We start from the raw sequence: 27918 nt of genomic DNA, 5'->3' as shown, positions 1-27918 counted from the left end.
TGTATTCTATGCGATGAAAAATAAAAAACTAAATCATCTGGTCGCGCGTTGATGACGTCTGGGTAATGGCCGCTCTCACGGTGTAGTGCAGGGCTTATGAATTTCTCCGTTAGAGAAAAATAAGAAACCCAGACAGGTCGCTCATTTTCTGAACACAGTCACCCCAAGGAAAAAGACCGGGTGACTCCCTACACTGCGACCCTGTCTCCCGAGACTCTGTGGTTTGAAAGGTGACCGAATGTGTTTTAATACGCGATGTCCGTGTGTTGTGCAGGAGGGAGCGCTTTATTGTTGCATGATATTGTAGCCCGTGAGCGTCGAAGAAACATCGTGCCACGTCGTAACTCGCGATTTAGACTTAGAAAGTAACGTGTGTGTTATTTAAGCACAAGCATAGGCGTTTAAACGGCGAGATCGTTCGGAAAATGTCGGAAACGGTGTCGTTTTGTAGTGTGCGGGCAGGACTCGGGCCTGTTAGCCGCATCGCCATCAACGAGCTCTCCCGCTAAACATAAAGCGGCTAGTAAGACATGTGTCGGCCTCCCTCTCATGAATCCATTGCCTTAAATCTGAAAAGGTAAACAAGTTCCAGATGATTCAATGATTGGCCTTTGTGTGGTATGGAAAAGTTTGTTTATTTGTAAAGCTTTGAATGCGGTTTAGCTACTTTACGTTAGCAGGCTAATATAGGGGTGTTGTATAAGACTGTCATTCAAATATTAGTAAAGTGACAAGTGTTCTGAAAGTCAGTTTAATATGCAAGATATTAACCGCAGTAAAGTTATTTTCTTTAATTTTACAAACACCATCTATTTTTTACTACTTGAACAACGTTAACATTTTAAAAACTTACAAATAAATATTTGCAATTGTCTTATATTTAGTATCACATATATATTTGGTATCATTTATATTTTGTACTGCGTTAAGGTAACAGAGACTTGTTACAGCACTGGTGTATCATTGCTCTTTTGTTGATTTTGATTGCTTCCATTGTCTTCATTTGTAAGTCGCTTTGGATACATTTTTTTATATATGGTATAAGTTTTGTTTTTGTAAATTAATATGTATTACTTAATATAATGAAAAATACACACCTTTTTTAACCACGTGCCAAATATATATTTGCTTAATAAGTTGTAGGTAGTGTTTTAGGAAGCTGCTGGTTTTAGGGTGTCATTATTTAAAATAAAATTTTTAGGCATATTTTTATGGAAAAATATGTTGTTATTATAAATGTTTTTTTTTTTTGTATTTTTAACCATTTATTAAAAATAATACTTTGATGTTAATTAAAATGTTACAATGCAAAGAAGTATTTATTACATTTGTTATAAATGTGTTGCGTTTCCAGGAGTGTCTGTAAGTGCAGTGTCCCTAGTAGGTGTTATTTTAATAAGTTTTGTAATTATACAGAGTGGGTCTTAGAGGGCCTATTAACTTAGACTTTCTTTGTCTGTACTAAATGTTTGGCTCATAATGAATGTCTGTTTCAGAGTCCTTGCTGATGGATACGCCTGAGAGCCCCACCCAGTCCCCACAATCTCCTGAGGACGAGCTGCTGGAGTCGCCCGAGTCCCCAGCAGAATGTGACAAGGGAGTTTCGGACAGTGAGCTTTTGAATGATGATGAAAATGAAGTACAGGAGGGTGGAGGAGACTCCGACTTTGAGGATGGAGACAGGGTAGCAGCTGGAGGAGGAGATCCTGAGGAGCTGTCAGACCTGGACGACTACAAGATGGACAGGGAGGAGAGAGAAGATTTCCACCAGCAAGACCTCGGTTTGACGGTCCGAGGAAGCAGACAGAATGCTTGCCAGTCTCCTGAAGAGGAGATCCTTGAGACGCCGAGATCACCTGATCCTGACTCGCCAGGGCCAGAACAAGAACGACCTTCCACCCCAGCAGAAGAGGAGCGAGACGAGGAGGATGAGGCAACTGCCAAGTCTGGCCTCGGCCGTGCTGAGCTTGAGGAAGAGGATGATGAGGAAGAAGAGAGAAGGAGAAGGAGGAGAGCGGCAATGGTAGTGAGTGATTTGAAGGACGAATCTTCCGTGTCCAGAGACCTGGATGAACATGAGCTGGATTACGACGAGGAGGTTCCAGAAGAGCCGAGTGCTGCTGCACCTGAGGAGGACGAGGCTGTGAAGGGGCCCGGCAGGGAGGATGGAGAAGATGAGGAAGAGGATGATGAAGAGGAGGAGAAACGACGGAAGAGAAGGGAAAGAAAACCAATTCTGCCTCCAGATAACAAAGACACACCGCTGAGAAAATCTGTGGACTCAAGGGAAGGAGGCAGGAGAGATTCATTCCGTGATAAAAAGAAAGAGGAAGATGATGGAGAGATTGACGAGGGAGAGATAGATGTAAGTATGTTGAAATCATTTGTGATTGGCATATGAAAATTAGGGCTGTTTAATCTCAGTTTGCCACTCAAGAGCAAGTTATGACAGTTTTTTTTTTTTTGCTGATAAAACCCATTGCTTTTTAACTTCATTGTCAGAGTTTTAAAATGATAGAACCCAAGGATAAGTTTGTTTTTGCATGACCAGGCCACAACAGTAGAGGGAGCAATTGAATGCAGTATCTTTTGAATATTTCTAGAATGGAAAAGAAATGACACAATGCTGCTAAATGATCAAATATTCTAACTTTAAATTTGAAGTGATCACCTAATTGACTAATTAAATAATATGTAAATAAAATATAGAATTACTATTTAAAAGTTTGGGGTCAGCAAGATTTGTTAATGTTCTTTAAATAAATCTGTTATTCTCACTTAGGCTGCATTTATTTGATTAAAATTACAATGAAAAATGTAAAATTATAAAGTTTATTTTAAAATGTAAATTAACAGTTTTATTTCAATACATTTTAGAATGCAGTTGTCATTGTCACATGATCCTTCAGAGTAATTTGAATATGATGATTTGATACTAAAGTAGTATTTTCTTATTTACAATGTTGAAAACCATTGGGCTGATTAATATTATTTTGTGGAAACCATGATACATTTTTTCCAGATTTCTTTGATTAATAGAAAGTTCAAAAGATCAGCAAATATTTTTGAAATCGATTTTTTTTTATTTTACATTGCAAAAGTTTTTACTGTGACTTATAAGCAATTTAATTTATCCATTCAAAATAAATTATTAAAAATATCACCTACCTAAAAGTAAATAATCTACCTTTGGTTTAGAATAAAAAAAAATAAAAAAAACGTAACCAGTCATTAATAAGTGCTATAGTAAGATTTTCTGTTAATTTTTTTAGGATGATGATCTTGAAGAGGGGGAGGTGAAGGACCCTATGGACAGGAAGCTCAGACCCCGACCCATCTGCAGGTTTTTCATGAAAGGTAGATCTTCCTTCATGTGATTTCCTGAATGGTTTTAATCTGCTAATACATCATGTCTACATTTTAAATGGTGCTTTTTTTGTAGCCCAAGGTTATAATCGACAATGTGTTTTAATCAAGGAAAATTGTTCAAATTTGATAAGCGCACATTTGCATTTAGTTTGTTGATCAACATATGCCTGAATTTCAACAGTAGGGGGAGTGAAATTCAATGCAGTATATTTCCTATGAGCAAAGCTGTCTTCAGAGCACATACTCAAAACAGTGGGTTGCTTTGATGTTGATGCAGGTAACTGCACATGGGGCATGATCTGTAGGTTCATCCATCCAGGAGTCAATGATAAAGGCAACTACTCCCTCATCACCAAGCCAGATCCCTTCTCTCCTAATGGAGCCCCTCCTGGAGGGGGAGGCCCTCACCCCCTCATGCCTACTAGCCCCTGGGTATGCACCCTTTTGAATTAATTTTCTACTATTTTGGTTATTTTTGGGTTTAAATTTCAATTCAACACTTGTTTTCTTGCAGGGAGCCCCTGCCGTAGAAGAGTTGCCTCCCCCTCCACCTCCTTTAGATCCTCCGGTGGAGAGCGCCTGGGAAAGAGGCCTACGGCATGCCAAAGAGGTACAGATATCACCACCATACATTGTTTTGAGTCAACAGTTTAAAAAGTTTCATTTCTAGGTAATGTTATATTGTCAATGGGTTTTTTTCAGGGGAAGTTGTCTATTCAAATGAGTCTGTAGTCAAGTGTGTTCTGCAGTGGTTTTGTAATCACAAAAGTGGCAACTTTGTAAAACTGAGATAACATGATATATGTATTTTGATACTCGTACTATGCTAAATTTGATGCTTTCATTACTGTAAGGAGGATTAGTAAGTCAAAGTTGCCAGTTGAATTGAATAACTGAGAGCCTTAATCTAGCTTGTTCTCAAAAAACATTCCCTTTAGGTTTTGAAGAAAGCCACAATTCGTAAAGAACAGGAACCAGATTTTGAGGAAAAACGTTTCACCGTAACCATAGGTGAAGATGATCGAGACTTTGACAAAGAAAATGACTTCTTCAGGGAACGTGGCTATCGTATAACCAGAGAGATCCGAGATGCTGGGTACGAAACAATGACTTCTCAGAATGTGGTCTCTTCCGTTTGTTGTCTTTGTTTCTGAAGAAGTTCAAATGTAGTTGTGGCTAGTTTACATACTTAAAGGTAATTGTCATCCATCTAAAACAATTGTTAATAGCATTGTGATATTTATTATGCATATTAGTTTCCACGAACTAGGACATTTTTGACTATGTGGTATTTCTGTTCTTGAAAAAAATGATTTGTCATACTGCTGAACCATTTAAAATGGAAAAATGATTTAATGTCCATTTAATTCACGTTAATTTTAAGCCAAATTATTTGTGTTGTTAAAAAAAAAGAAAAGAAAAAAGCTTACCGTACTTTAATGTTTTTCCCCTTTTCTCTTTTTGTATTACAGTGATATTGAGTTCAGAGATCCAGTTTATGGGTTAGTATCGATTTAGAATTAACTTGCCCCCCTAAAATACACAGTGTAACCACTACATGTTAACTTGTGCTCTCACTATTAATTTAAACCTCAGTTTATCATTCTTCAACTGTACAAATTAATAACAACCATTTCTGTGGTAGTGATCCATATGGCGACCCATACTATGATTATGAGATGGAAGCTTTTTGGCGAGGAGGCCAATATGAGAATTTCCGAGTGCAGTACACAGAGACCCCACTGCCATACTACCCTGTGAGTACATACTAATGTAGCATTAAGCTGGTTTACTTTCGTTTTTAAGAATATTTCTACCAAAGTGTTTTAAGTTACTGATGCCGGGTCATTTAAATATTTACAGTGTGCATGCACATGATGTGTAGGCCAAATTAAATGACAGACATCGAATTTGATATTAAAGTATGTTTATCATACAAAAAAGCTGACAGTTCAGTGCTGCATTTGATCAGAATCAAGTATGCATGAGAGATTTGTACCTGTATTTGTACTACTAAACAACCGGGTGTTCGTTTTTTGTTTTCATCAGGACCGAGAGCGGGAACGAGATCCACGCGAGCGTCACCGCGAGAGGGAACGGGAGCGTGAGAGAGATCACCGTGAGCGGGAGCGCAGACAGCGAGAAAGGGAAAGAGAGAGGGAACGGGAGAAGGAGAGCCGGCGCAGAAAGGAGGAATGGGAGAGGGATCGTCTGAAACGGGATGAAAAAGAGGGACGGCCTAGAGAGCGGCCTCCCAGAGAGCCACGGGAGAAAAAGGATGAGAAGGAGAAGCCACTCAAACCACGCTCACCACCGAACATGCCACCCAGGTGAGTTTAAACTATCTACTTGACACTAGACTCCGTTTTAGTTGGGATGCTAAGAGGTTACAGACAGTCTTAAGCATATTGCGTGCTAAAATCAATTTTGTTGCCCAGTTGCTATGCAACCTTTGGGGTGTGCAGGTTTTTAGTCTGTAATAGTGTTGTCACGGTACCAAAATTTCAGTATTCGGTACCGATACCAGTGAAAATCCAATAGGTTCTCAGTACCAATTTTGGTACCAAAGCAAAACACACAAATATGCTAATAAAAAAACACTTTATCACTAAAAATAAAACCAATCCCATTTTTTATACTAATTTACAATTGTGTTTAAAGTTTTTTTTACAAGTAATATAATTATGAAAAACAGTAAACAAGTTTCTCCTAAATTTAATTGGTCTTTTAATTAATGAAATTTAAACACATTTTATTTTTTGGAAAATAAAAGGGATTTGCTATTAAAATTAAAACATGGAAGAAATAGTGTGTGATTTATTTCTTGTATTAATTTTTTTATCCATAGTAGCAGTATCACATACATTCTACTAAATAATAGTAATATTTCCAGCCCAATGCATTTATGTAAAAATGAACTTTTGTTTTGACACTGGTTTTACTCAGCTGAAACAGGAAAATGCTTGTGAAGTGACTCAGAACAGTTCTGGTGATGTTGTTTATACATTTATGTCCTCATTGAGTCGGCAGATGCTGAAATTACTGCAAGCGTCACCCACTTCAGTCTATGTAGTAAACAAACATTCATTCATTCACACCGAGACGCAGCACACGCAGGATTCATATTTCAACCAACTTTTGTGGCTTAACATTTACAGTTACTAGTCCATTTGGAGATTTGATTTGATTAATTTATGCTAACTTTGACAAAGTCAGTGACTATCCATATTAAAATGTAAGTTTCATTTTCATGACTGGATTTTGAGATTCCGTCGAAGTTTTCTGCTCCGCGGAAATCATAGCGCTGTATGCGTCAAGAACCGGGTTGACCGGGTACTCCGTACCACCGGTACTTAAAGAAACCTGGTTACTGTGACACTTTAATTTTTTTTTAGTACCGACTTGGTAACGAAGTACCGGGTCTTTTGACAACACTAGTCTGTAAAGTCATTTTCATTTAAAGCCTGCTGCAATGAATGTCTTGACGTGTGTGGGGTTTGTTAAGTTCATGTTCAGTTGGTACTTCGTTTGGGATGGATATTCTGAAGAAAAAATCTACATGCATTTTTATTCTTTTTTTTGGTGGGGTGGTGTCTGTGCAGTCACTCACAGAGACTGCTGCATTTTAAATTCATTCTTTCCAAACCTGTAAAAGTTCCTCTTCTGAAAAACAATTTAAGATATTTTGGATGACAACTGTGAGTCTTGTGACTGTCCCATTGACTGCCAAGTAAATTAAGCTGTCAAAGTCCAGAAGAGTATGAAAGACATCATCAGAATAATCAATCTGCCATCAGTGGTCCAACTGTAACGTTATGAAGTAATGAGAATACTTTTTGTATGCAAAGAAAACTAAAACAATGACTTTATTCAACAATTAGTCTACTCTGTATCTCTCTGCATCACTGTAGCACCATTTTGGAGAATATCTGCTGAACGCAAACTGCGTGCGCTATTCTGTGTCAGCGACACTGCACGGATGCACTGTTTTCATTCAAATCAAAGCGTAAATACATGTAGAAAATGTATCCTTGTTTTGTGGCTGACACAGAATAGTGTACGCATTTTGCGTTCAACAGATATTCTCCAGAATCATGCTACAGTGAAGCGGAGAGACACAGAGGAGATAAATTGTTGAATAAAGTCATTATTTTTGTTTTCTTCACGTGCAAAAAATATTCTCAGCGTTTCGTAATGTAACGCTTGGAAAAACTGATGGTAGATGGACTATTCTGACGATGTCTTTCATACTTTTATGGAACTTGACAGTGTCATTTACTTGGCATTCAATGGGACAGTCACAAACTTCCAATTCATCCAAATTGTGACAAAAAAAGTCACAATTCATCCAAAATATTTAAAATTGTGTTCCGAAGACGAACAAAGCTTTTACAGGTTTGGAACGACATGGGGTTAAGTGATTAATGACAACACTGTCATATTGGGATGGAATAACCCTTTAATGATGATTATTAATTGTAAATAATGATAAAAATTAAATTCTTCTGGATATTGAACTAGTTGTTGGGGCAGAATTCTGAAATCTGCTGGTTAAAGAAAAATCTGTATGAAATGCAGTTTTAGAAGAAAAAAAAATTCTTCTGGATTTGGCCAGCTGCTCTTATAAATGCAATGTGAAATGTCAGTAAACAGTTCTCACGCCCAACGAACATGCAGGTATGAAATGTGTAGGCTCTTCACATTGCATCTTTTGCACGCTCAAGTCTAACTTTAAGGGTATTCTATAATATTTGCTCAAGTTCGTTATTTTAAATGTAGATGCATTATAATTGCACTCAAATAGAGATCAAAAGCTCAGCCAAGATAGACGAAAAGCTGATCATAGCTGTACAGGTTTTTTTTTATTATTATTAATACTTTTCTTCTCCATAAATATATCTAATAGTAGAGTTAATGCAAGAGCTTGAAATCTATTTATCCTTAGCTGAAATTTCTTCGTCTTCATGGAGAATGCAGCTCATGATTGCTTGGCAACATCATACATCACTGATGCGCAAGCTATGAAGCGCTTTTGAAAGAGGAGAAAGTGGCACGGCCGGTGTTTTGCATGCACTTTTAGACATGAAGTGAACAGCCTCTAAATAAAAAATAATAGAGGATAAAAATAATGTAAAGAAAACATGTTACCAAATATAAATGCTCCATTCATTAATTTATACTTGGGCGGCCGTTAATATACTTGGACTGCCCACCCAGGTAAAGTCTGTGTGCGGGAAGCGCTGGTCTCCTGTTGATTTTATTTCCATTCACAGTAATTATTTCATTACTGTATTCAGTTGCATAACCAGAGACTCAGATTGCAAATTTGATTATGGTCACTTAATAGGAAATTTCCAGGATGTATTGTATCTCAGCCACACCAGTGCTGCTCTTTTGACCATCTGTCACGTCGGCTCTCTAGACAAAAAAAAAGAGAGATTCACGTTTCATTAATTAAGCCAAAATCCCACACAACAAATGGACACATTTCCGGCTCACTTGTGTTCTCAGATTTCAACAATAGGAGACAGTGACATATTTAAATATGTCCCATGATACTTAGTCTTTTACCAAGCAGTGTAGGGAGAGATTCACGCCTACTTGGTTTGTTTGACTTCAAAGAACACTGTTGCATCTCAAATTTCTAAATGTCACACAACCCATTTAGTGTGAACAGTTAGCTCAGCTTGAAACTTTCACGAACATACTTTCTGCCCTTGTGACTAATCTATAAACATGGAGTTTCAGTTCCACTTAACACATCTGATTTGGTTAAAGTGCTTTGTGTTTCACTGACCGTGCTGGATACCCTGTACAGCATTGTTATTTGTGTAGAAAATAAGACCTGTTTGCTTATAGGCTATAAAACTACCATAGCACCACTCAGATCCAATTTAACGTTTTATTAAATTACATTGGTCCCAAATTGTTGTCAGTGTACATAACATCACCCTAGGCTGGAAGATTGTGTAATGTGGAGTGATTGTTGTATCCGATATGTGTCTGCTTTTATCTTTATTACCGGTCAAAAGTTTGGAATAATGAAAATGTATTATAAATGTTTTTAAAGGAACTCTCTTAAATTCACAGATGCAAAAATACATTAAATGAAAGGTGACATATCAGTTTTTAGAGCTATAATCGGGTCCCCGGTGCATCTACCAACCCAGGAAACGTGAAAAAGATTAGCCAAGTAACTTTGTTTTGGTAAGCCTTTTTCTGCAAGTATCTGAAAAAACAAGCCTGTCAGATTTCACTCCCTTTGTGACATGGCAAAGGGATCTTATTTTAATATCACCGCCCCTTTAACTGCATGTTTCCACTCACAGCACTGCCATTCTTGTTTCTACGAGGTATACCTGTTCTAGGGCTCAAGCAAAGCTCATATATGTATGCATGTATCTGAAGAGTTTGGTTCAAAAATGCAATAAATCCATTTGGATTAATTTGAGTAAAAATGTGTTTTCTTTACCAAGAAACTGGCAAGATGAAACCCACGATTTTCTGTTTCAGACTTTTATAGATCAACTTTAGATTATAATAATATAAAAAATTTAAATCCAGATTTTGATGTTCAAAAGGTTTATTATAAAACTTTATTTATTTATTTTTTTTTCAGAAAATGCAATAAATCCATGATACTTTTATTCTCTCAAAAGGCAATAAATCAATATGAAATTTATTTTTCAAACTGAAACGGATGAAAATTCACAACTGTTGATCCAAATATGACAGCCTCTGAATTTGGTCAATATTAATCTTTTATATAGAGGCACTGGACTAAAAATACATTCACCAGTCATTGCTTCCTAAATGAATTCAATGAGTCATCTTGTTAATGCTATAAATTAATTACAGCAATAAAATAAAATTTCATTACGAACCGTGAAAGTGACGTGACAATTATGGTAACATAATCGGAAATTTGTGCTCTGCATTTAACCCATCCAAAGTGCACACAAACACAGAGAATGAACACACACCACATCGTCTCCAAAAAATGGTTGCAGGAAACACATTTTTTAAGAATCTTCAGATTTGAAATATAAACTTATGAGACGTGACTTTCAGCCCATTACTTTTCTAGATTGCTCCAGGACTGATTTCATGCGTGTGTGTGTATGTATGTGTTTGTGTGTGTGTGTGTGTGTGTATATATATATATATATATATATATATATATATATATATATATATATATATATATATATATATATATATATATACACACACACACAAACATATATTAATATAATATAATATATATATATATATATATATATATATATATATATAATACAATGTTGTTTTAAACTGTAATAAAATATTATAATATTACAGTTTTTGTGTGTTTGATCACATAAATGATGCAGCCTTGATGATGATGATAAGAGACTTCTTTTAAAAACATAAAAAATATTAATTATTCAAAACTTTTGACTGTAAGTGTATATTGTTTGCTTGTTTGCGCAGCCTGACATATTAAGCGTAACCAATTGGCTCAACCACCTATAGTTTGAGATCTCTTTTTCTGACCTGATGAAGACAGGAATTGTACACAAAACCTGCTTTAAAGGTGATTTTATTTTTTTCTCAGTGGCATGGAGTAGCAGTTATTTTGATTCATGTGTAATTATGCTACAGACATCACGTTGTCAGGGTTTCAATGTAGGATTTTTTTTTTATATCCTCATAAATCTTGTCAGTGCAGTGTGGAAACAAAGCCTGTGCAACTGGCAAATGTTGCATGATTTTGGAATTACTATATTAGCTTTACATTGCTACAACACGGGTGAAAGTTTGATCTTTTTGCTACCCCTTGTAATGAGCTGACGTAATTGATTGTGAATACTAATTAAAGTAGCAAGCACATGATCATGAAACAAGGGAATTTTCACCTTGGCATAGTAATAAAGGAAGGAAATCATTAAATCTGGTTAATCACTGTTGAACCATTTCCCAGGCGTGGTAAACAACTCACCGTGACGTTGAAAGGTGTGCATTATCCCTGTTTCAGGCTTTACCTGAAAGGTTAGAAAATTATTTACATTTCAGTGAGTGAAATAAGTTTTTGATCCCCAAGCAAAACATGACTTGTTAGTACTTGGTGCAGAAACCCTTTTTTTGCAAGCACAGACTTTGGCTAGGCCACTCAATGACCTTAATGTGCTTCTTCTTGAGCCACTCCTTTGTTGCCTTGGTGGTATGTTTTGGGTCATTGTCATGCTGGAAGACCCATTCATAACCTATCTTCAGTGTTCTGGCTGAAGGAAGTAGGTTCCAAGAGTACATGACCTGTCCATTTGCCCCTCAATGCGGTTAAGTCGAAATGTAAACAAAGCAGCGCTTGCTTATCATATCAGTAATATTGCTTATTTTATTGTTATTGTTACATATTGTTATGAAAACATTCGCATATTAGAATGTTTGGGAAAGATCATGAAACCTTTAAACAGTCTCCTGTCTGTAACACCTTAATTTATGGGCTTGTTTTCATCACTTTCACTTTAATTTTAAACTGAACATCCAATCAGAGCTCTCACTTGTGCCGATGGCCCCAACGCAGATTCCAATGTGAACTCGACGAGAGACGATGATTGGAACACACCAACTAGCGCAAATGTCGCTCGCTGTCAGCTTGGTGTGTCCCGGACTTAACACATACAATCTTGTGTCTGACATCCTTTGACAGCTCTTTGGTCTTGCTCATGGTGGTGGGAGAGGTTGGAATGGAGGATACAGATTGTGTGTACAGTTATATACACCTACGAGCTGACATTAGTAGTAACTTCTTTAAGCGACAGGACTTATCTGTGTTCCACATGGACACATAACCATCTGTGGGAGCCAGAATTCTTGTTGTTTGGTAGGGGATCAAATACTTCTCACTTACTGAAAAGCAAATCAATCTCTAACCTTTTTATAAAGTGTTTGTTCTAAATATTTTGGTTGGTATTCTGTCTCCATCAGTTAAAATAAACCTACCATAAATATTACAGACCCCTCATTTCTTTGTTAGTGGGCAAACTTATAAAATCAGCAGGGGATCAAATAAATATTTTCCCCACTGTATACATCATCATATAATTGTTTATTTTATTTTATTTATTAAAAATCTGAATAAACATAGGATAAATGTAATAAAATAAACATGTTGCAAATGTACAATACAGAAGTTTTTTAGGTAGGTGTGTGTGTGTCTGCAGAGTAGAGGTGCAACTAATGATTATTTTTTGTCGACTAATCTAACAAATATTGTTTCGATTAGTCGACTACTCTAACGATTATTTTTATTAAAATTAATTATTAATCTAATATTCTTTTTTTGATTAGCTAAAGAATCCTTTGGATAACTTTACAAAAAAATATAAGTACAACTTCTAATATAATATTTAAATCTTTATTCAATTTCTTTCCAAATAATACTTCAATGTGGTTGAAGTTTTTACAGTATACAAAAATAGAGGCAAAGAAAATTATTTTACTATAGTAAATATGAGTTAACGATAGCGTTTATAATTAAACCACAGTAGCCACAAATTTACAGTTGTCTGAGATGTCATGAAATGTTCTTTAGTATCACAAACCATAAAATGTAGTCAGTGTTCTGCTATGGTTCATTTTCATAGTTGGTAAACAGAAGTTAACACGGTCACATTTCCTTGATTCAGCAGCTGCATGATGTACTGCCGAGAGTCCTGTCTTGAATCCAGAGATCTGGAGCTGATTCGGTGTAGATCGGTAGGTCAGTGGTTTGTGACTGTTGTCTCGCGGCGCTCCGTCTTTTAACACTTGTTCGAAACACACGTTAACGCAGACTTTTTTATTTTTTTGTTTATCATACTTCAGCCACTACGTGTGATCATACCAATAACTTGTAATCCTTACAAGAATATCAGAATCATGCAATGACCAAGTCACGTCACATCAGTTTGTGCTTTTAGAATCGCTGAATATGCTGCGGTCGTTCCATCACTTCTGCAGTGGAGACCTAACCAAGAAGTTTTATTTGGCCTCTGTTTAAAGTATTCCCATACTTTTGACAACAGTGGTCTCTGTTTTTGTGATAGAATGCAACTTTCTCCATTCCCAGGAGCAAAAGCCGCTATTACGCGAGATGTAAACAGTGTGAAGCGTCGACGTATTTTTGTAGTCAACGTAATCGATGATGTCGACGGGTCATTGCAGCTCTACTGCAGAGGACAAAATACTACAGAAACTGAATAATCAAACATAAAAATAAAACACTGCTTAGCTTTCACCATATAAATAACATTTACATTGATCCTTATCAAAGCTACTAAAGTTATTCAGTCTAAATCTATTTTTAAAGTCACCCTGAAATCAAAAATGATGGGTTTTTTTTATTTATTTTATTAGCTTTTAGAAGTTGGTCAGTTATAAACTTGAATGTTCTGAAGTTTTGAAAGTTTTTTTAAACACGGGGATTCACGTGTGAATGGTAAACAACAAAAACTGCTTGTTTTTATTTTTAACAATATACTTTTACCCATAGACACTAACCCAGATATGCAGTATTAACCAAGTTATAGCTCAGTGTGTGTCCATGAACTCCATGTCCATTTCTTAGAGAAGCTGTCAGTATTCTTTATGTAAATGACTTGCTCCATTTTTGTAACTGATTGGGAGAAATGTGAATTATTCATTGGATTTTAACTGATTGTTAGGCTAAGTAAAAATGTCAAAATTAATTTATGTAGTGCTGAATAATACAAAAAGTAGGCTATGCATATATATCCTATTGTATTTTAAATCGTAATATTTTTCTTAGAAGCAGTCAATGATTTATACGGTTGTTTTGTGTCTGTGTTCATTATGTCCTTGTTTGTAATTTGTTTTCCCTTTTTTGTAACTGAAGACCTGGAGCAATTCAATTATTCATTCTATTTTAGCTAATTTTTAAGTGAGAATATTATGTTTGTTTCATTATTTGTTCATAGAGATTAATTTGAAAAATTAAAATTTGTTTTTTACTAACTGAAGTTAACACGCTGCGTGTTCATAATATTTTTATTATGCCAAATGTTGAAGTTGTTGAAGTTTCTTATGCACTTATTGTGTCTATAGCTCAGTTTCTGTAATTGTGGAACTGAAAGTAAATAAAAGGCTTAAGTTTGTCACATCAATCATAAGTGAACACGTGTGCAATATTTACAGAATACAATATTTACAGAAGCTGTCAACAATGAATGAATAATTCATTTCTTATGTATATATTCCATTGTAAACTTAAGATCCTAACCAAGATGAATTGTTCGTTGTGAGTTTGATGAAATGTTTTAAGTTATAATTTGCTTATGGCAATTAAAAATGTAAAACAATTTAAAATGGTTAAATCTTCTGTACATATTTTTGATTCTTCATTTTCTTTACTGACATCAAAACCACACACATGCTTATTTAGTGCATTTTTAGCACATTTGTGAAATCATTTTTATTTTGTCTATCAAAAGTTTGCTCACACTTTAATTGAGCTTCAGCAGTACAGCAAAAATAGACTCAAATAGACCCGCTTCACTGCTGCTCACACGACACTCCTGCTGCCGGTGTGAATGCACGGATTAACATGCACGCCAAAATAAATACATGGTGCTCACGTGCCGCTCGCACTTTTCTCTTTTATGCTGATACTATAGCAATTATATAAAAACGTGGATTTAACCATTTTTTATATTTATTTTATCATTTTAAAAGATTTTTCATTTTATTTATAATTTATTATAAATTATAATATAATTTGTAAATCACAAATTCATTTTATTTAATTGATTACTAATTAATTTATTAAATAAATCACATGTAATTCCGCATAAATATCTGATGAGAAGCCCCCCAAACTACATAATTTTGGTTTAAGAAACCATACAATATACATTACAAAATGTGGCTTTAAAAGTTAATATTCTGTTTATTCTCATGTCACTGAACAAAAGCCTACTGTTTATAACCCACAGTTTCATGACAAAAATCTTTAAATTGCCAGTCATAATTCATGATCGTTTTATTGAAGTATGCATTTGTTGAAGTTTTCTAAATGTATTTTTATGGAAATTGATCCTGGTTCTCTTTTCCATTGTGTCTTTGTCTGGTATATTCCTCTGTGTCACCCTCTTAATGTATTAGTCTTTTGTTCTGTTTCTCCTTAGGTAGTATTATTCGTCTGCCTGTGATATTCCAGACTTCACTATAATGTCAGGGCATTTTGAAACATTATTTGACCCATTAGATGTCAGGCCCTATGTGTGTTTGCTGAGCTAGCAGTTGTTCTGTGGTTTTCACCACTGTGTACTGTACACTGTGTACGGTTTCATTTTATGTTTTGTGTACTTGGATGTTTAGACATCGAACTGGAACTATGCCAAGCCAAGAAAAAAATAATTGGGGGATCAAAACGAACTTTTTGTTCTATAGCACAATAGTTAGGTATGCCACAAAACCGGTTTATAGGTGGAACGCTGTTCATTGTTTGCCTGTTTATGGCAAGTGGCTTTTGCAATACTGTAATTATGCTTTAGCGTCAGTATTTCATTGTAGGTTTCATCATTTTACGTCACAAAGGTGATGCATTCAGAAAAGGCATGAAGTAATGAAATAGCAGGTATTTTGATTCCGGTTTGTTCTTTGTAAACAAGTCATGTCAGAAAGATTTTGTCTATATAGAAACAGCTGAGTTTAATGCAGTTAGTTCAGTTAAAATGTAATTTAATACCTGTATAATTATGAAAACTTGTTTTTAATTAGTAAAATTGCACAATGCTACTTTTGTGTATATATATATATATATATACAGTGTTTTCAATCAAATAATTTGCAGTCTTGTTCAGCATCAGAGACTTTTCAAACACATTAGTTTTTTTCTTTCTTTATGTAAGCCTGTGAGATCTTCCAAGCTGCGTTGTTAAAGGCTGTTTTTCTTTAAGGCTTTCTTCCTGTGTGAGTCTGATTTTAGCACAGCACACTATTATAACCTGCTCGTGGAGGTGCGACTGAAGGTTACATCATCAGCTGAATGTCTTCCAGTAGTTGAGTTACACCCTTGTTTGAGTGCATGCCGGTTTCCATGATAAGGAAGACAATGCAAAGGCTTCAGTCTAAAACAGTCTTTTCTTGTTTTGCGATATTTGCTAAAGAGATCAGATAATCATGATTACAAATAGCGATGGTTGAATTTTTCTGCAAGCATGAAGCAATTCATTGAAATGATTTCCGGATATTATTTTTAGACATAATCATAATCTATTATTCTGTTCTTATTATAAACATCATTGTATCTGTGTACTTTCCTGAAATCATTGTCACTCTGGCATTCATGGTGATGTCTAAACTATTTTGAAACTTACAGATTTATATGAATAAATGAAAGAATAACTATTTAATGATGCAGGAATCATTTGGAGAATACTCAAAATGATGCAAGTGTGTAATTTTTAAATATATTTTTTTGCGGTGTAGTCTTAACTTATAAGTGATTCTTGGAAAGACCTGTAGCTAGTCAGATGACACAGCTCCTAACCTCTGTTAACTGTGGTTTATGACCTGGAGCTCATCTAAGGAACTTTCTGATTTAGTGCTACATTGATGTCTAGTATACTTACAGCGTGAAAAGTGGCCGCAAGGACAATCCTATCCTATTAAAAGGGTTGAAAGTCCAGTGTCTTCCTGTTGACAGCATGCTGGTTTTGATGAGATAAACACACCCGGGCCGTTTGGCACGTGCGCTGATGAAATATGTAAATCTTTGTGTGTGTTTGCTTACGTTTGTAAACATTTTGGAGCTGTTATTGTTTTCTGCACTGACAAAATGCTATGTTAAATCATGTGTAGAGTTAATAGATGAATAATGTGGCTTAAAATGAGAAGTTACTCTACTGTTCAGTAGTTTGGGGTTGGTAAATATATATTTTTGGAAATAAAGTCATACTTTTACTCTGCATTAAATTGATCAAATTTGACAGTAAATACTTTAAACGCGGTTCTTTTGAACGTTCTATTCATCAGATTCTGAAATGTATCACAGTGTAACCCACACCTAAAGTTTCTGGCTGGCCGCCCAGGTATATTAAGTATATTTGTACAAGTATATTTGGAGAAACATTTTTGGTTTTATTATTTTTATCCTCTTATACTTTTTTTTTTTTTTTTTTTTTTTTTTTTATCCAACCAACATTATGAAAACTTCCGTTTCCAAAAGCAGGTGAAGACAGCAGAGAAGTGCTCTCGCGTGATTAACTAGTGTAAAAGTTCCCACGTGGATATTTTACACAAAAGACAGGGCTTAACCCGACAGTCCAGGCACTTCATTCACATTTCTGACTAAAAATAGATGTTTGTGAACTGTAAAAGGAGCACGTGTGAATAAAGCAAAATCCCTCCGGGTGAGTTTTCTTAAATTTAATAACAAAAAGTCATCAGTGCTTCATGAAATGCTAAAACAAACGTCTTAATGATCATTTCATAAGTCTTATATTCTGGGGATGGAAAAACATAATTTGCGAGTGTGATAAAGCCTATTAATTATTAAACTTCAAAACGTTATGATTTCATAAAAAAAAAAAAGTGCCGCAGTGTCACAAGGCTTCAGAATGCTTTCGAAGTGATTCTCAATCAGTGAATAGCGCACATTTATTAAGTTGAGTTGATTTATGACAATGTGTACTTAATGACCTTTATAATGTTTTACACAGTTCTAAGTATTTATATTTGATCTCTCATCTGAAGGATGTAATTTTAAAAACAATAGTTTGTCACATGTAGTAGAGCATTTTTTAGCTGTGGGTTTTTCCACCCAGCTACCACCGCAAACATATTTCAAACCTGTGGGAAGTACTGCATCACGATTTAACGCCGTTATGAGTAAAACCAGATATTCAGGTATGACTAATAAATCTGGTAAAATGCTTTGAACTATTATAAAATGTTTGCCTCCCATTTTTTGGTATTTGTAAGCACTTAATTTGAGTTTTTTTTTTATTTGTGGATTTGCCAAGTTACTGCTCTGCATGAAAGTTTTCTTTATGGAACGATGTGCTTCCTTTTTTTTTATACAAAAAGGGAAATTAAAGGTGAGCTCAGAGTCTACATCCAAAAATAGCTCTGTACTATTTTTAGGTTCACTGCAATAGTTGCCTCAGGTTTGTTTACTCTCTGATGTCACCCAAAAGGACATTCCAGGTCCTAGGCTGGATCATGTTAGTCATTATAAGGCATACTTTAGTATTGCATGATGTGGAATGCCCTTAGTTTAACTAATAACATAATGTAATGACCTTTAATTAACCCAAGGATTAATGAGCAACTTTTTTAAAAGCTCCCAAACTTGAACTTTTGCCCAAATGGCTTTGGTGAAAATATAGTTGGAATCTCCAAAGAAATTAAACTTTCATATGGGACTACTGGAGGCCCAGCTGGTCGGGCGATATGAGTATGACCACCAAGGTCTGCATAATGCATTTTTATAGGCTGGACTTCAATAAAGAACTTTTCAAATGGTGTCTGATTTTGCAGAACTGAAACCATGAACATCCACTTTGGATGAATTATATCTATTATTATATCCAAATAATAGAAGCAGTGATAAGCAAAAATATTAAGGAGTAATTTTGAAATATTATTAACGGTTCTAGATTCTTCTTTGAACTGAAGCACGGGGGAACTCTCAGACTCTTCTGGGGGAAATAAACACACTTAAGATGGTAAACTAGAAACCTCATTACCGGAAAACAACAGTTTAGTCTGTCTTTTTGACCAGGGACTGTGTGGGAAATATGAGGTAGTTTCTTCAGTTGATGAAGGTGACCTGTGTTATCTGGTATGGTGTTTGAATGGAATCCAGCTACTTCGATATTACCCGTAAGAAATGGTAAATCACATAGTAAGGTCAGCTGTTTTATTGAATTACTGAACTTTTGACATGAGAGCAAATGGAATGGGCTAAAGACAACAGTAATAGTAATTCAGCAATACAGGATCGAGCTAATACATTTTATTTGAACAAGGGCTGATTGAATCAGGTTTTCATGTTCATGAAAGTTCTTCTTTGTGGGAAAGTCATGCATAGTTTTGGGTACAAAGACTTGCATAAGACAGGCCTATGAATTGATTCAAATGAAGAGACATTTTACAGTACTTCTGAGAAGTCTCTTGGCAGCTTTTGCTTCCTGATGTACAGTTGGGTGGCTTCCAGAGTAAGCGAAGAGGATCTGGTCTGCTGCCTCCATATTAAATTACTTGGAGAAATAATTGACACTTTTTTTTCACTATAGCAGTCCCTCCCTGTGAAAATCGAAACTTTTTAAGGTCACTGAAATACAGGTGATTTTAATTTAACATTTCCTAATATTGTTTGTTTATGGGGAATTGAAAATGTTTTCTATTGTTTTTCAGGAAATTAACAGGTATATTTTCGTTTAAGGAAGATTCGAGCTTCTGTTGCATCTAGATAAGATTATGACGACATCTATGCAGACTTTACCATCTCAGTGACGCAACTTCTATAACAGAAAATGTGGAAATTCAACCTGCTAATTGTAAATCAGTTGCCTTTCATTACGAAAACTCCGCAAATATGTGTAATTTTCTTGTTTTTCTTTTCAGAGGGCCTATGGAGCCACCACCTAAGAAGGAGATGGTCCCATTGCCCAAGAGGCCAGATGAATGGAAAGACCCCTGGCGCAGGTCTAAGTCCCCTAGGAGAAGACCTGGTCTCATGGGCTCCCCTCCACGTGGCCGTAGACGACACAGGCCCTCCGGATCTTCAGTTTCCCTTTCCAATTCATCTAGGTAAGATACCTGCCATGAAACTAATGAACCAGACATTGGTGTCATTTGATAAGGGGATGCTTTGCCCACTTTTTTGCTAGTTAAAGGGATAAACCATGAAAAACCCTCATGTCATTCCAAACCTATTGGAATTGACATTGACATTGTTTCTTCTGGAACATAAAACATAATTTTGAGAAATATGTTGCGTTGGACCCCATTGACCTTCATTATATGGACAAACTCAGTTGAAACGTTTTTGTGTTCCAAGAGAAATAAAAAGTCTGAAGAAATACAGGTTCGGAACAACATTAAGGCGCGTATGTATATATTTAAGAAATATTTGTTATATTTGTATATTAAATATATTTTATTTAAATATATTAGGGATGCACCGAATATTCAGCCACCGAAAATTTTCGTCCGAAAGACTTTTATCACCGAAAACAACACGGCCGAAATGTGATGACGCAAACAGAAACCGCGACCTGCATAGCACAGACCACGAGCTCCCCGCGACATTCACATCACACCAGTGGGTCTTAATAGATAACATTCTCTCTCTTCTTGCCCCTTTTGCTAAATAAAGAGATCAGCTCCTCTGATTCATCTGTAGTGGACATTAATTATTCCTTTAATCGCATCACCAAAGCGTCTCCTAACAAAGAGGTTGAGACGGACCACGAAGTGAAAACAAGGAAAGGACACTCTTATAGAGTCTGTCAGCACACGTTTTGCTGAGATCTTTTCAGATCCTCTGCACTTCATTGCGACTGTACTTGATCCGCGTTATTAAGACCATTACTTGGATGCGGAAATAAAGCAGTGCGCACGAGAAATGATCCAGGCCGTGATGGAGCTGAGAACCCGTGTGGAGATGGAGAAGTTCCAAGAGCAGGAGACTGCGATCAGAGTGCAGAAAAAAAAGACTCTTCTCTGCACCAGATGAGGGGCATGCACCCAAGTTGTCTGATATGTTCAGTGAAATCCTGCAAGAAAGTGCCTCAAATAATAATATGTTGGCTCTTTTGTTCTTAGGCTACTACTTGGCCCTATTTAAATACACTCAATACTACAATATTTCTCAAATGTCAGACAGATGACAAGCTCAACAGCTTGATCTGTCTGAAGTCCCCATCCCCAGAAGTCATAACCCTCTTGCCTATGGAGAAGTAATGCACTCTCTTGTAGTAGTCCTACAGAGAAAAATTTCAAATGCACTTGACCTAAATGCACTTTGTTTTTATGAGAAAACATTTAATTTTAAACCTTTCTTGGCCTGTACATTATTATTTAATCTATATTAGTGGGATATTTTATACTGTGCATTGTTGCAATGTGCAATAATTATTTGCATAATTTGTAATAGATTTATTCTTTGACACTTCAATATTTAATAATTTATGCAATTGCAATATCTTGATTTTAGTAAAGTTACTACACAGTCATAGCAATAAATGCAATTGTACAAATAATTGGCATAATTAATTTATTTCGGTTTTCGGCCTTGGTTTTCTCTTTTTCGGTTTTCGGTTTTGGTCAAGAATTTTCATTTCGGTGCATCCCTAAAATATATACATGTAAATATTTTCAAAATATATACTGTATGTGTGTGTGTATTTATATATACATAATAAATATACGCAGTACACACACATACTGTATTACATATACAAAAACGTTTATTTTGGATGCAATTAATGCAGCACTAATTTATTTTCTCCATTTTTCCAGGTCTTCATCCCGATCTTCATCATTCACGGGTTCTGGCTCTTCCCGTTCCCAATCTCATTCACGGTCATCTTCAATGAGTTCCTTCTCGAGTCACTCCTCTCAGCACAGCTCTTTCAGTGGAAGCCGCTCTAGGCAAGCTATCACAGTTCACGCCAATCTTGATTTGTCATGCTAATTTGCTGTAATGACTTCCAGAACATTCAGTATTTACTACATTTATAATTTGCTTGCTTTAAATGTGAATCTTTCCTGTTATTAACCACTTTATTTACCATTGTCTAGATCACGATCCTTCTCTTCGTCACCCTCCCCGACCCCCTCGGCACAAAGAAACACTAATAAGAACAAAGCTGAGCAGCCTCCTGTTGCACTGAAAGGGTAAAAATACACTCACTTGTGCTCTCAAAACACATTTGGTTTATACACTACTGTTCAAATATTTTTATTTCTTTTTTTAAAGAAATGAATACTTTTATTCAGAAAGGAACTATTGAATTGATCAGACTTGACCGTGAAGACTGTTTTGTGTAATATAAGAACTTTCTATTCCTCAAAGAATCATGTGTCATGGTTTCCACACAAATTTTAGCAGCATTACTGTATTCAGCATTTTTCTTGAGCACCAAATCAGTATATTAGAATGATTTATGGTCATGTGACTTTTCCATCACAAGAAATTACATTATATATTAAAGTTATTTGAATTGTATAAATATTTCACAGCAATGCTGTATTTTTCATTCAATAAATCAGAAATTTCTTTCAAAAACTAAAACAAAAAAAAAAATCATACCAACCCTAAACTTTTGAACAGCAGTTTACTAGTCTATATCAACACAAGCCTGAGGTTCAATGTTTTGTCTATTTCTAGCTATAGTTGTCAGTACTGGTCTTCTCATTTACTCACTACATTCTCATGAAAATGCATATTTTCATTCAGCCATCCATTGAAGCCTGGTGCACTGCCCCCTCCTCGCAGGGAGAAAGGACCCCCCAAAATGATGCCCAGCCCTTCGTTGCCTGAACAGCCGGTGAAGCCCCCCAAGCCAATCACTGAGACAGTAAAGCCCCCCATCCCCCGTCCAGCTGGAAGACCTCCTGGACCCAGAGAGCCGAGAGAAGCACCCAACATGAGAGAAGGACGCAAGAAAGAACGTCAACAGCACAACCCACCTCGCAGGTACAGCACGTTACGTGTTCATTCTGCCACTGACACACACTGTCACTCTTTGCTTAGTTGTTTCAAAGCCATTTACATGGACCATGGAAAGGTCTTTGCATTTTTTTCCCCTCTTCTACCCATGAGATGATGAGGGAAAGGATTGTCAATTTCCAAAATGACAAACAGCAAAATAATAGTGTAGTAATAGTCATCTTTGTAATCAGAAGAGTTTGATGCCCATTTTTAAATGATTATATTTGCTGCAATCCTCTTTCTGCTAGTGGCATGTTAAGTGTTATTTTCAGTGAATTTTTATTTGATAAAAACAGTAATCTTGCAAAATGTTATCCATATTTTTTTGATCAAATAAGTGCAGCCTTGATGAGCATAAGAAACTTCTTTTAAAGACATTAAAAATCCTTCTGATCCCAGACTTTTGTACAGTACTGCATGTATTTTTAAATATTATTTATTTGTTTATATATATATTTGTTTTTGTTATTTTCCTTTTTGAGATTTGCGTCAGACCCGGTTTGTTAGCTTTTTTTTTTGTTTATTTATTGATTTAATCACTTTGTTTTCCATGGAATAAAATGTCAAAGGGATTTGGAATGACATGAGGGTTGGTATTAAATATACTTTTTTTTCTTGAAGGTTAAGGATTGCATGATAAGAGCTCATCACACGTTGGTCCTGCTCAAAGAATCTGGAACCTAACCTTACCATATAAGAGCTGGAGATTTTGTTTGTGGCTCGAATATGAATGTGTGCTTGTTTTGTTTTTTGACATTTGTGTTTTGAGTGGATTTGCATATGAACCATTACCCAATGACCAGTGTTCTATCTCTCTCTCTGTCTCTGTGTGTGTGTGTGTGTGTTAGTGGGTGAGTGTCTAGAAGGGTTGCTTTTTCAGCACAGGGAAGCAGCATGAGACAGTTCTGTGATCTGTAGCAGTGAGAGTGAAGTTTCACTGTGGATGTGGAGTACCCTGCGTGTGTGGGTGTTCAGGAAAATCTCCTGTCCTGCTTGTTCTAACGCTTCAAAACAAAGAAGCTTTTGTGGGCTTGTCACAGTTGACATAACTGGCATTATGTCATTGGCATTTGGCCAGAAGGTTTTTTTTTTGTGTGTGTGTTGTATTGACTCTATAAGACAAGAGGGCAAAGGATAAACCCTTTAACAATTAAAAAAAAAAGAAAAAAAAAGGAAAAATTTAAGAAAGAAAGAGACTTTTTATGATCATTTTGACTGGCAGGAATTTGGGTGTGTGCTTTGCTTGTAAGATTTTCAGATTTTCTCTTTATCAAGTGCAAGCTGACTACTTTCTCTTCACTTGACTCTAAAGGCACGAGATGTTTATTTTGCAGTTCTTTTTGGGTGGGTGGCGGGGGTCTCATTATATTCGCCAAGACTGCATTAATTCGGTCAAATACAGAATACAAATGTATTTAAAAAAAAAAAAAACGAATATTGTGTAGTATTACTACATTTTAAAATTGCTAAATTATGAAAACTGGCTTCCGTTAAAAAATGTGTTGTAGCATCCGCAGTTGTTTTTGTCAAAGAGGAACGTTCTGTGCTGTGACGCAGAAGAACATCAAGTGCAACATGGATGCTTTGTGTTCTTCCCTTCGCTTTGGTTTTTCACTTGCAGAAATATAATGACTAAAGAACTGCTTTGTGGTCTGAATGAACCTATGAAGCTTCATTATCAGATTCATTGATTCAACCAGTACATGTTCTGATTGATGATTGAAGTGAGTTCATTAAATAAAGGATTCATCAAACGGAACACAACCTGTAATTTGTGAGTTTCTAAATGATTCATTAAAAGAATCGGTTCAGAAGAGTTGTTTGCACTTGAACTGCACTAGTTAGCTACACTAGTTTCATCTCCAGTGTGTGAGCAGCAGTTTATTGTCTTTCTGTTTCTCTCGTCCTGTTTCTCCAGCAGGCGAACAGTGAGTGGCAGTGTTAGTTGCAGCAGTTTTTCTGGCTCCAGCTCACGCTCTAGATCCCGTTCCTCCTCTGCCTCGCTCTCCCGGTCCCGTTCCGGGTCCCACAAGTCTAGGTATGGGATGCACAGACACATTAGAGTCCTTAGGAAAAAAAAAAAATATATATATATATATATATATATATATATATATATATTTGCATATTCTAAAAAAAACAAACGAATGCAAAAATCATGGAATCACGAAATTGTGTGGTTTCACAGGTCTCTGTCGGTCAGTAGCGTGTCATCGGTCTCATCTGCCTCCTCCAGCAGTAGCTCAGTCAGGAGTGCTGACTCTGATGACATGTACGCTGACCTGGCCAGCCCCGTGTCCTCCGCTAGCTCCCAATCCCCCACTCCAGGCCATGTCCGCAAGGAAAGGGCCCCCCCCCGGGACAAGGGCCCCAACAAAGACAGAGGTACTGTGGACTTGTCGCATGTGACTCCAACAGGCCATCAATATCATTTTAACATTGCTGTTTTGGAGTGGTAATGAAGCTTCAGTAAAATAAAATATAAAAATCACATGAAAAATGTAACCTTGGAAAACTTTCAAATGGCAATGTGGCTTTGGAATCTAACGTTAATATCTGCCAAGCTAAAACCTACAAATAATAATAAAAATTACTAAAATAAAATGACAGTAAGTCAGAATATTAATAAATATTTAATGGTAAAAATAATGGTAAAATAACACTGCTGTTTTGTTTGGGATGCCTTAAAGGAAAACCACCAAAGAAAGACGAACCTTTCAAAGAGGAGCGAAAACGAGTGGACCCCTCCGGTCTCCCACCCAAAACCAGCTCCAGCATGCCTAGATCCGGGAACAGAGGTCACCCCATGCAGCCGCCGCCTCCTATGGGTCCTCCAGGAGGATACGGCTCTCACAAGGACATCAAACTTACCCTGCTCAACAAGGTAAATTGGGAAGGTGTCGTAATGGTCATGCAGCTGCACAGAAGTGTATGATGGTTGAATGACTTCTTTATTCCCCTTTGGCTAACAGCAAACCGACAGGGGCAATAGGAAAAGGTACTTTCCTGCTGATAAAGAGAGACCCCCCTCGCCTCTTAGCAAGAGGATAGCGCTTTCACCTGACAGAGGTAAGCAACACAACATGGCACGTTAGCTTTCCATTAGAAAACCCCTCCAGACATTTGATACCTGATACGGCCAGATATGATTGTGGTTAAGCTCTTTCCTCAAAGGATGTCCGGAAGTTCGGTCAGATGTGCACCTCACAGCGATCTGCTCTCTCGGTTCCTGAAGCTTTACTCTCCGATATCTCCATAGGTCGAGACAGGAGGATGCCCGGCCGGCCCTCGCTGTCTCCCAGAATGGATCGGCCCAAAGGCCAGGGTCCTAGACCTATGCCACCACAAGGAGAAAGGTACTCACTGCCACTTTTCTTTGGTCACTTTCTGAATATCCCTTCAAATATGTGGTGATTTCCAGAAATTTTCATGTAGGGAAAAATGTTTGAATGAATAAAATTGTTAATTTGATTTGTTTGCATGAAAACTATTGGTTGTCCTTTGATACGAGTCTATTTGTGTTAATAACACATACAGATGTCTCATACTCTATATGTTGAGCAGTGATTTTGAGCAGAAATGTTGATGAATCTAGTTTTTAAAATAATAAATAAAAGTGAAAATCCCCATGTTTGTTCATCTTTAGTTCCCTTTATATTTGCATGGTGGATCAAGGTGTTTTGTAACAAAAGCTTTATCTTTGTGTGACTAAGACCAGAGATTTAAAAATATCCCATATTTGTAATTCACTCAATTCTTTCTTTTTTCCCTCTCCAGGAAGCGTCCTTTATCTCCACCACCCAAGTCTTCTGGGAAAGGTCCTGCTGCTGTGTCTACAGGTAAACCACCTGCTCCCGGGGCCGGGGCCGGGGCCGGATCCGGCTCGGGCTCCGCTTCTAGTTCCGGCTCGGGGAAGCCGAGCAGCACACTTTCTCGTCGCGAGGAGCTGCTGAAACAGTTAAAGGCTGTTGAGGACGCCATAGCCCGCAAAAGGGCCAAAATCCCTGGGAAATAAAAAACCTGGCTTCATCCGACTTCTGGGACATCTGTTTTCTTGACGCCCATTGTTTGCCAGAAATGGGGAAATGGTCACCGTTCTGAACCATAAGGGCATAAATGTCCTTGGGAAAAGAGACTGCCGTTACATTTCTGCTCGTTTTGCCCTCAGAGAGAGGTTGTCTAGATTTTATATCGATGTGCTAAGGTTAAGAAGTGGCCCTGTTCACTTGTTTGTTTTCGCAGGAAGATGGAATCTTTTCTGTAGTGTCTCAAAGATTAAAAACACTGTACATTCAGCGCACATTTTTGCTCTTCATCCTGCCACAATCCCTTATCTCTCATATTATAGCTGCATTATCCATACTCCTGTTATTTTATGTGGTAAGTTGCATTGTGACGGATGTATGCTTAATCTGTTTGGACCATCCTTGACGCATCTGCGCATTTCATGTCGGTCCTGCTCAAAGAATCTGGAACCTAACCTTACAGTTATGAAAGTCCACCTTAATCAATGAATTTGTCTGTCCACCACCATGTATTTAGCATTTACTGTTATTCACAATATACAACTACAAAGTCAGGTGCCAGAGAATACCTGGTGCTTCAAGTGTATGATTCTAGAGAACCAATGACAATGATGTGAAGTATTGCCTTTTTTTTTTTAAGATTCTGCATTGTTTCCCCTAGTTTTTCAAGTGAAAACCTGCATTTTATTTGTCCCTCATTTTTAGTTGAAAGAGTGAGAGGCTGCAATGGGGACACCCAGAGATAAGAAATAATTCCGTCTTGCTTTTTGTGACAGAAAAAAAAAGCTTCGAAATAAACTATTTTGATAAAGATAA

General features: G+C 36.6%; 1 protein-coding gene across 8 annotated transcripts; it reads left to right on the top strand.

Annotated features, from left to right (window-relative positions):
- The first annotated feature begins 37 nt into the window (after window positions 1-37).
- zc3h18 (zinc finger CCCH-type containing 18) lies at window positions 38-27918 on the top strand. Of its 8 annotated transcripts, none has more exons than XM_052531607.1 (19): window positions 38-230; window positions 1497-2365; window positions 3273-3357; window positions 3647-3801; window positions 3884-3979; window positions 4308-4465; window positions 4842-4871; window positions 5015-5126; window positions 5419-5699; window positions 19984-20169; window positions 21883-22014; window positions 22165-22260; window positions 22823-23062; window positions 24999-25115; window positions 25266-25462; window positions 25768-25961; window positions 26050-26146; window positions 26337-26433; window positions 26855-27918. In XM_052531607.1, the coding sequence occupies exons 2-19, from the start codon at window positions 1508-1510 to the stop codon at window positions 27090-27092; spliced, it is 3369 nt and encodes a 1122-aa protein (XP_052387567.1). In that variant the 5' UTR covers window positions 38-230; window positions 1497-1507; the 3' UTR covers window positions 27093-27918. The 8 variants fall into 8 exon arrangements, with proteins under 8 accessions (XP_052387567.1, XP_052387568.1, XP_052387564.1 ...); XM_052531608.1 differs by having other exon boundaries at window positions 52-230; window positions 22862-23062; window positions 24996-25115; window positions 26047-26146; XM_052531604.1 differs by having other exon boundaries at window positions 52-230; window positions 26047-26146.

The sequence above is a fragment of the Carassius gibelio genome, chromosome A18, assembly GCF_023724105.1.
Source record: "Carassius gibelio isolate Cgi1373 ecotype wild population from Czech Republic chromosome A18, carGib1.2-hapl.c, whole genome shotgun sequence".
Classification (NCBI taxonomy): Eukaryota; Metazoa; Chordata; class Actinopteri; order Cypriniformes; family Cyprinidae; genus Carassius; species Carassius gibelio.
This window is presented reverse-complemented; position numbering and strand designations above follow the sequence as displayed.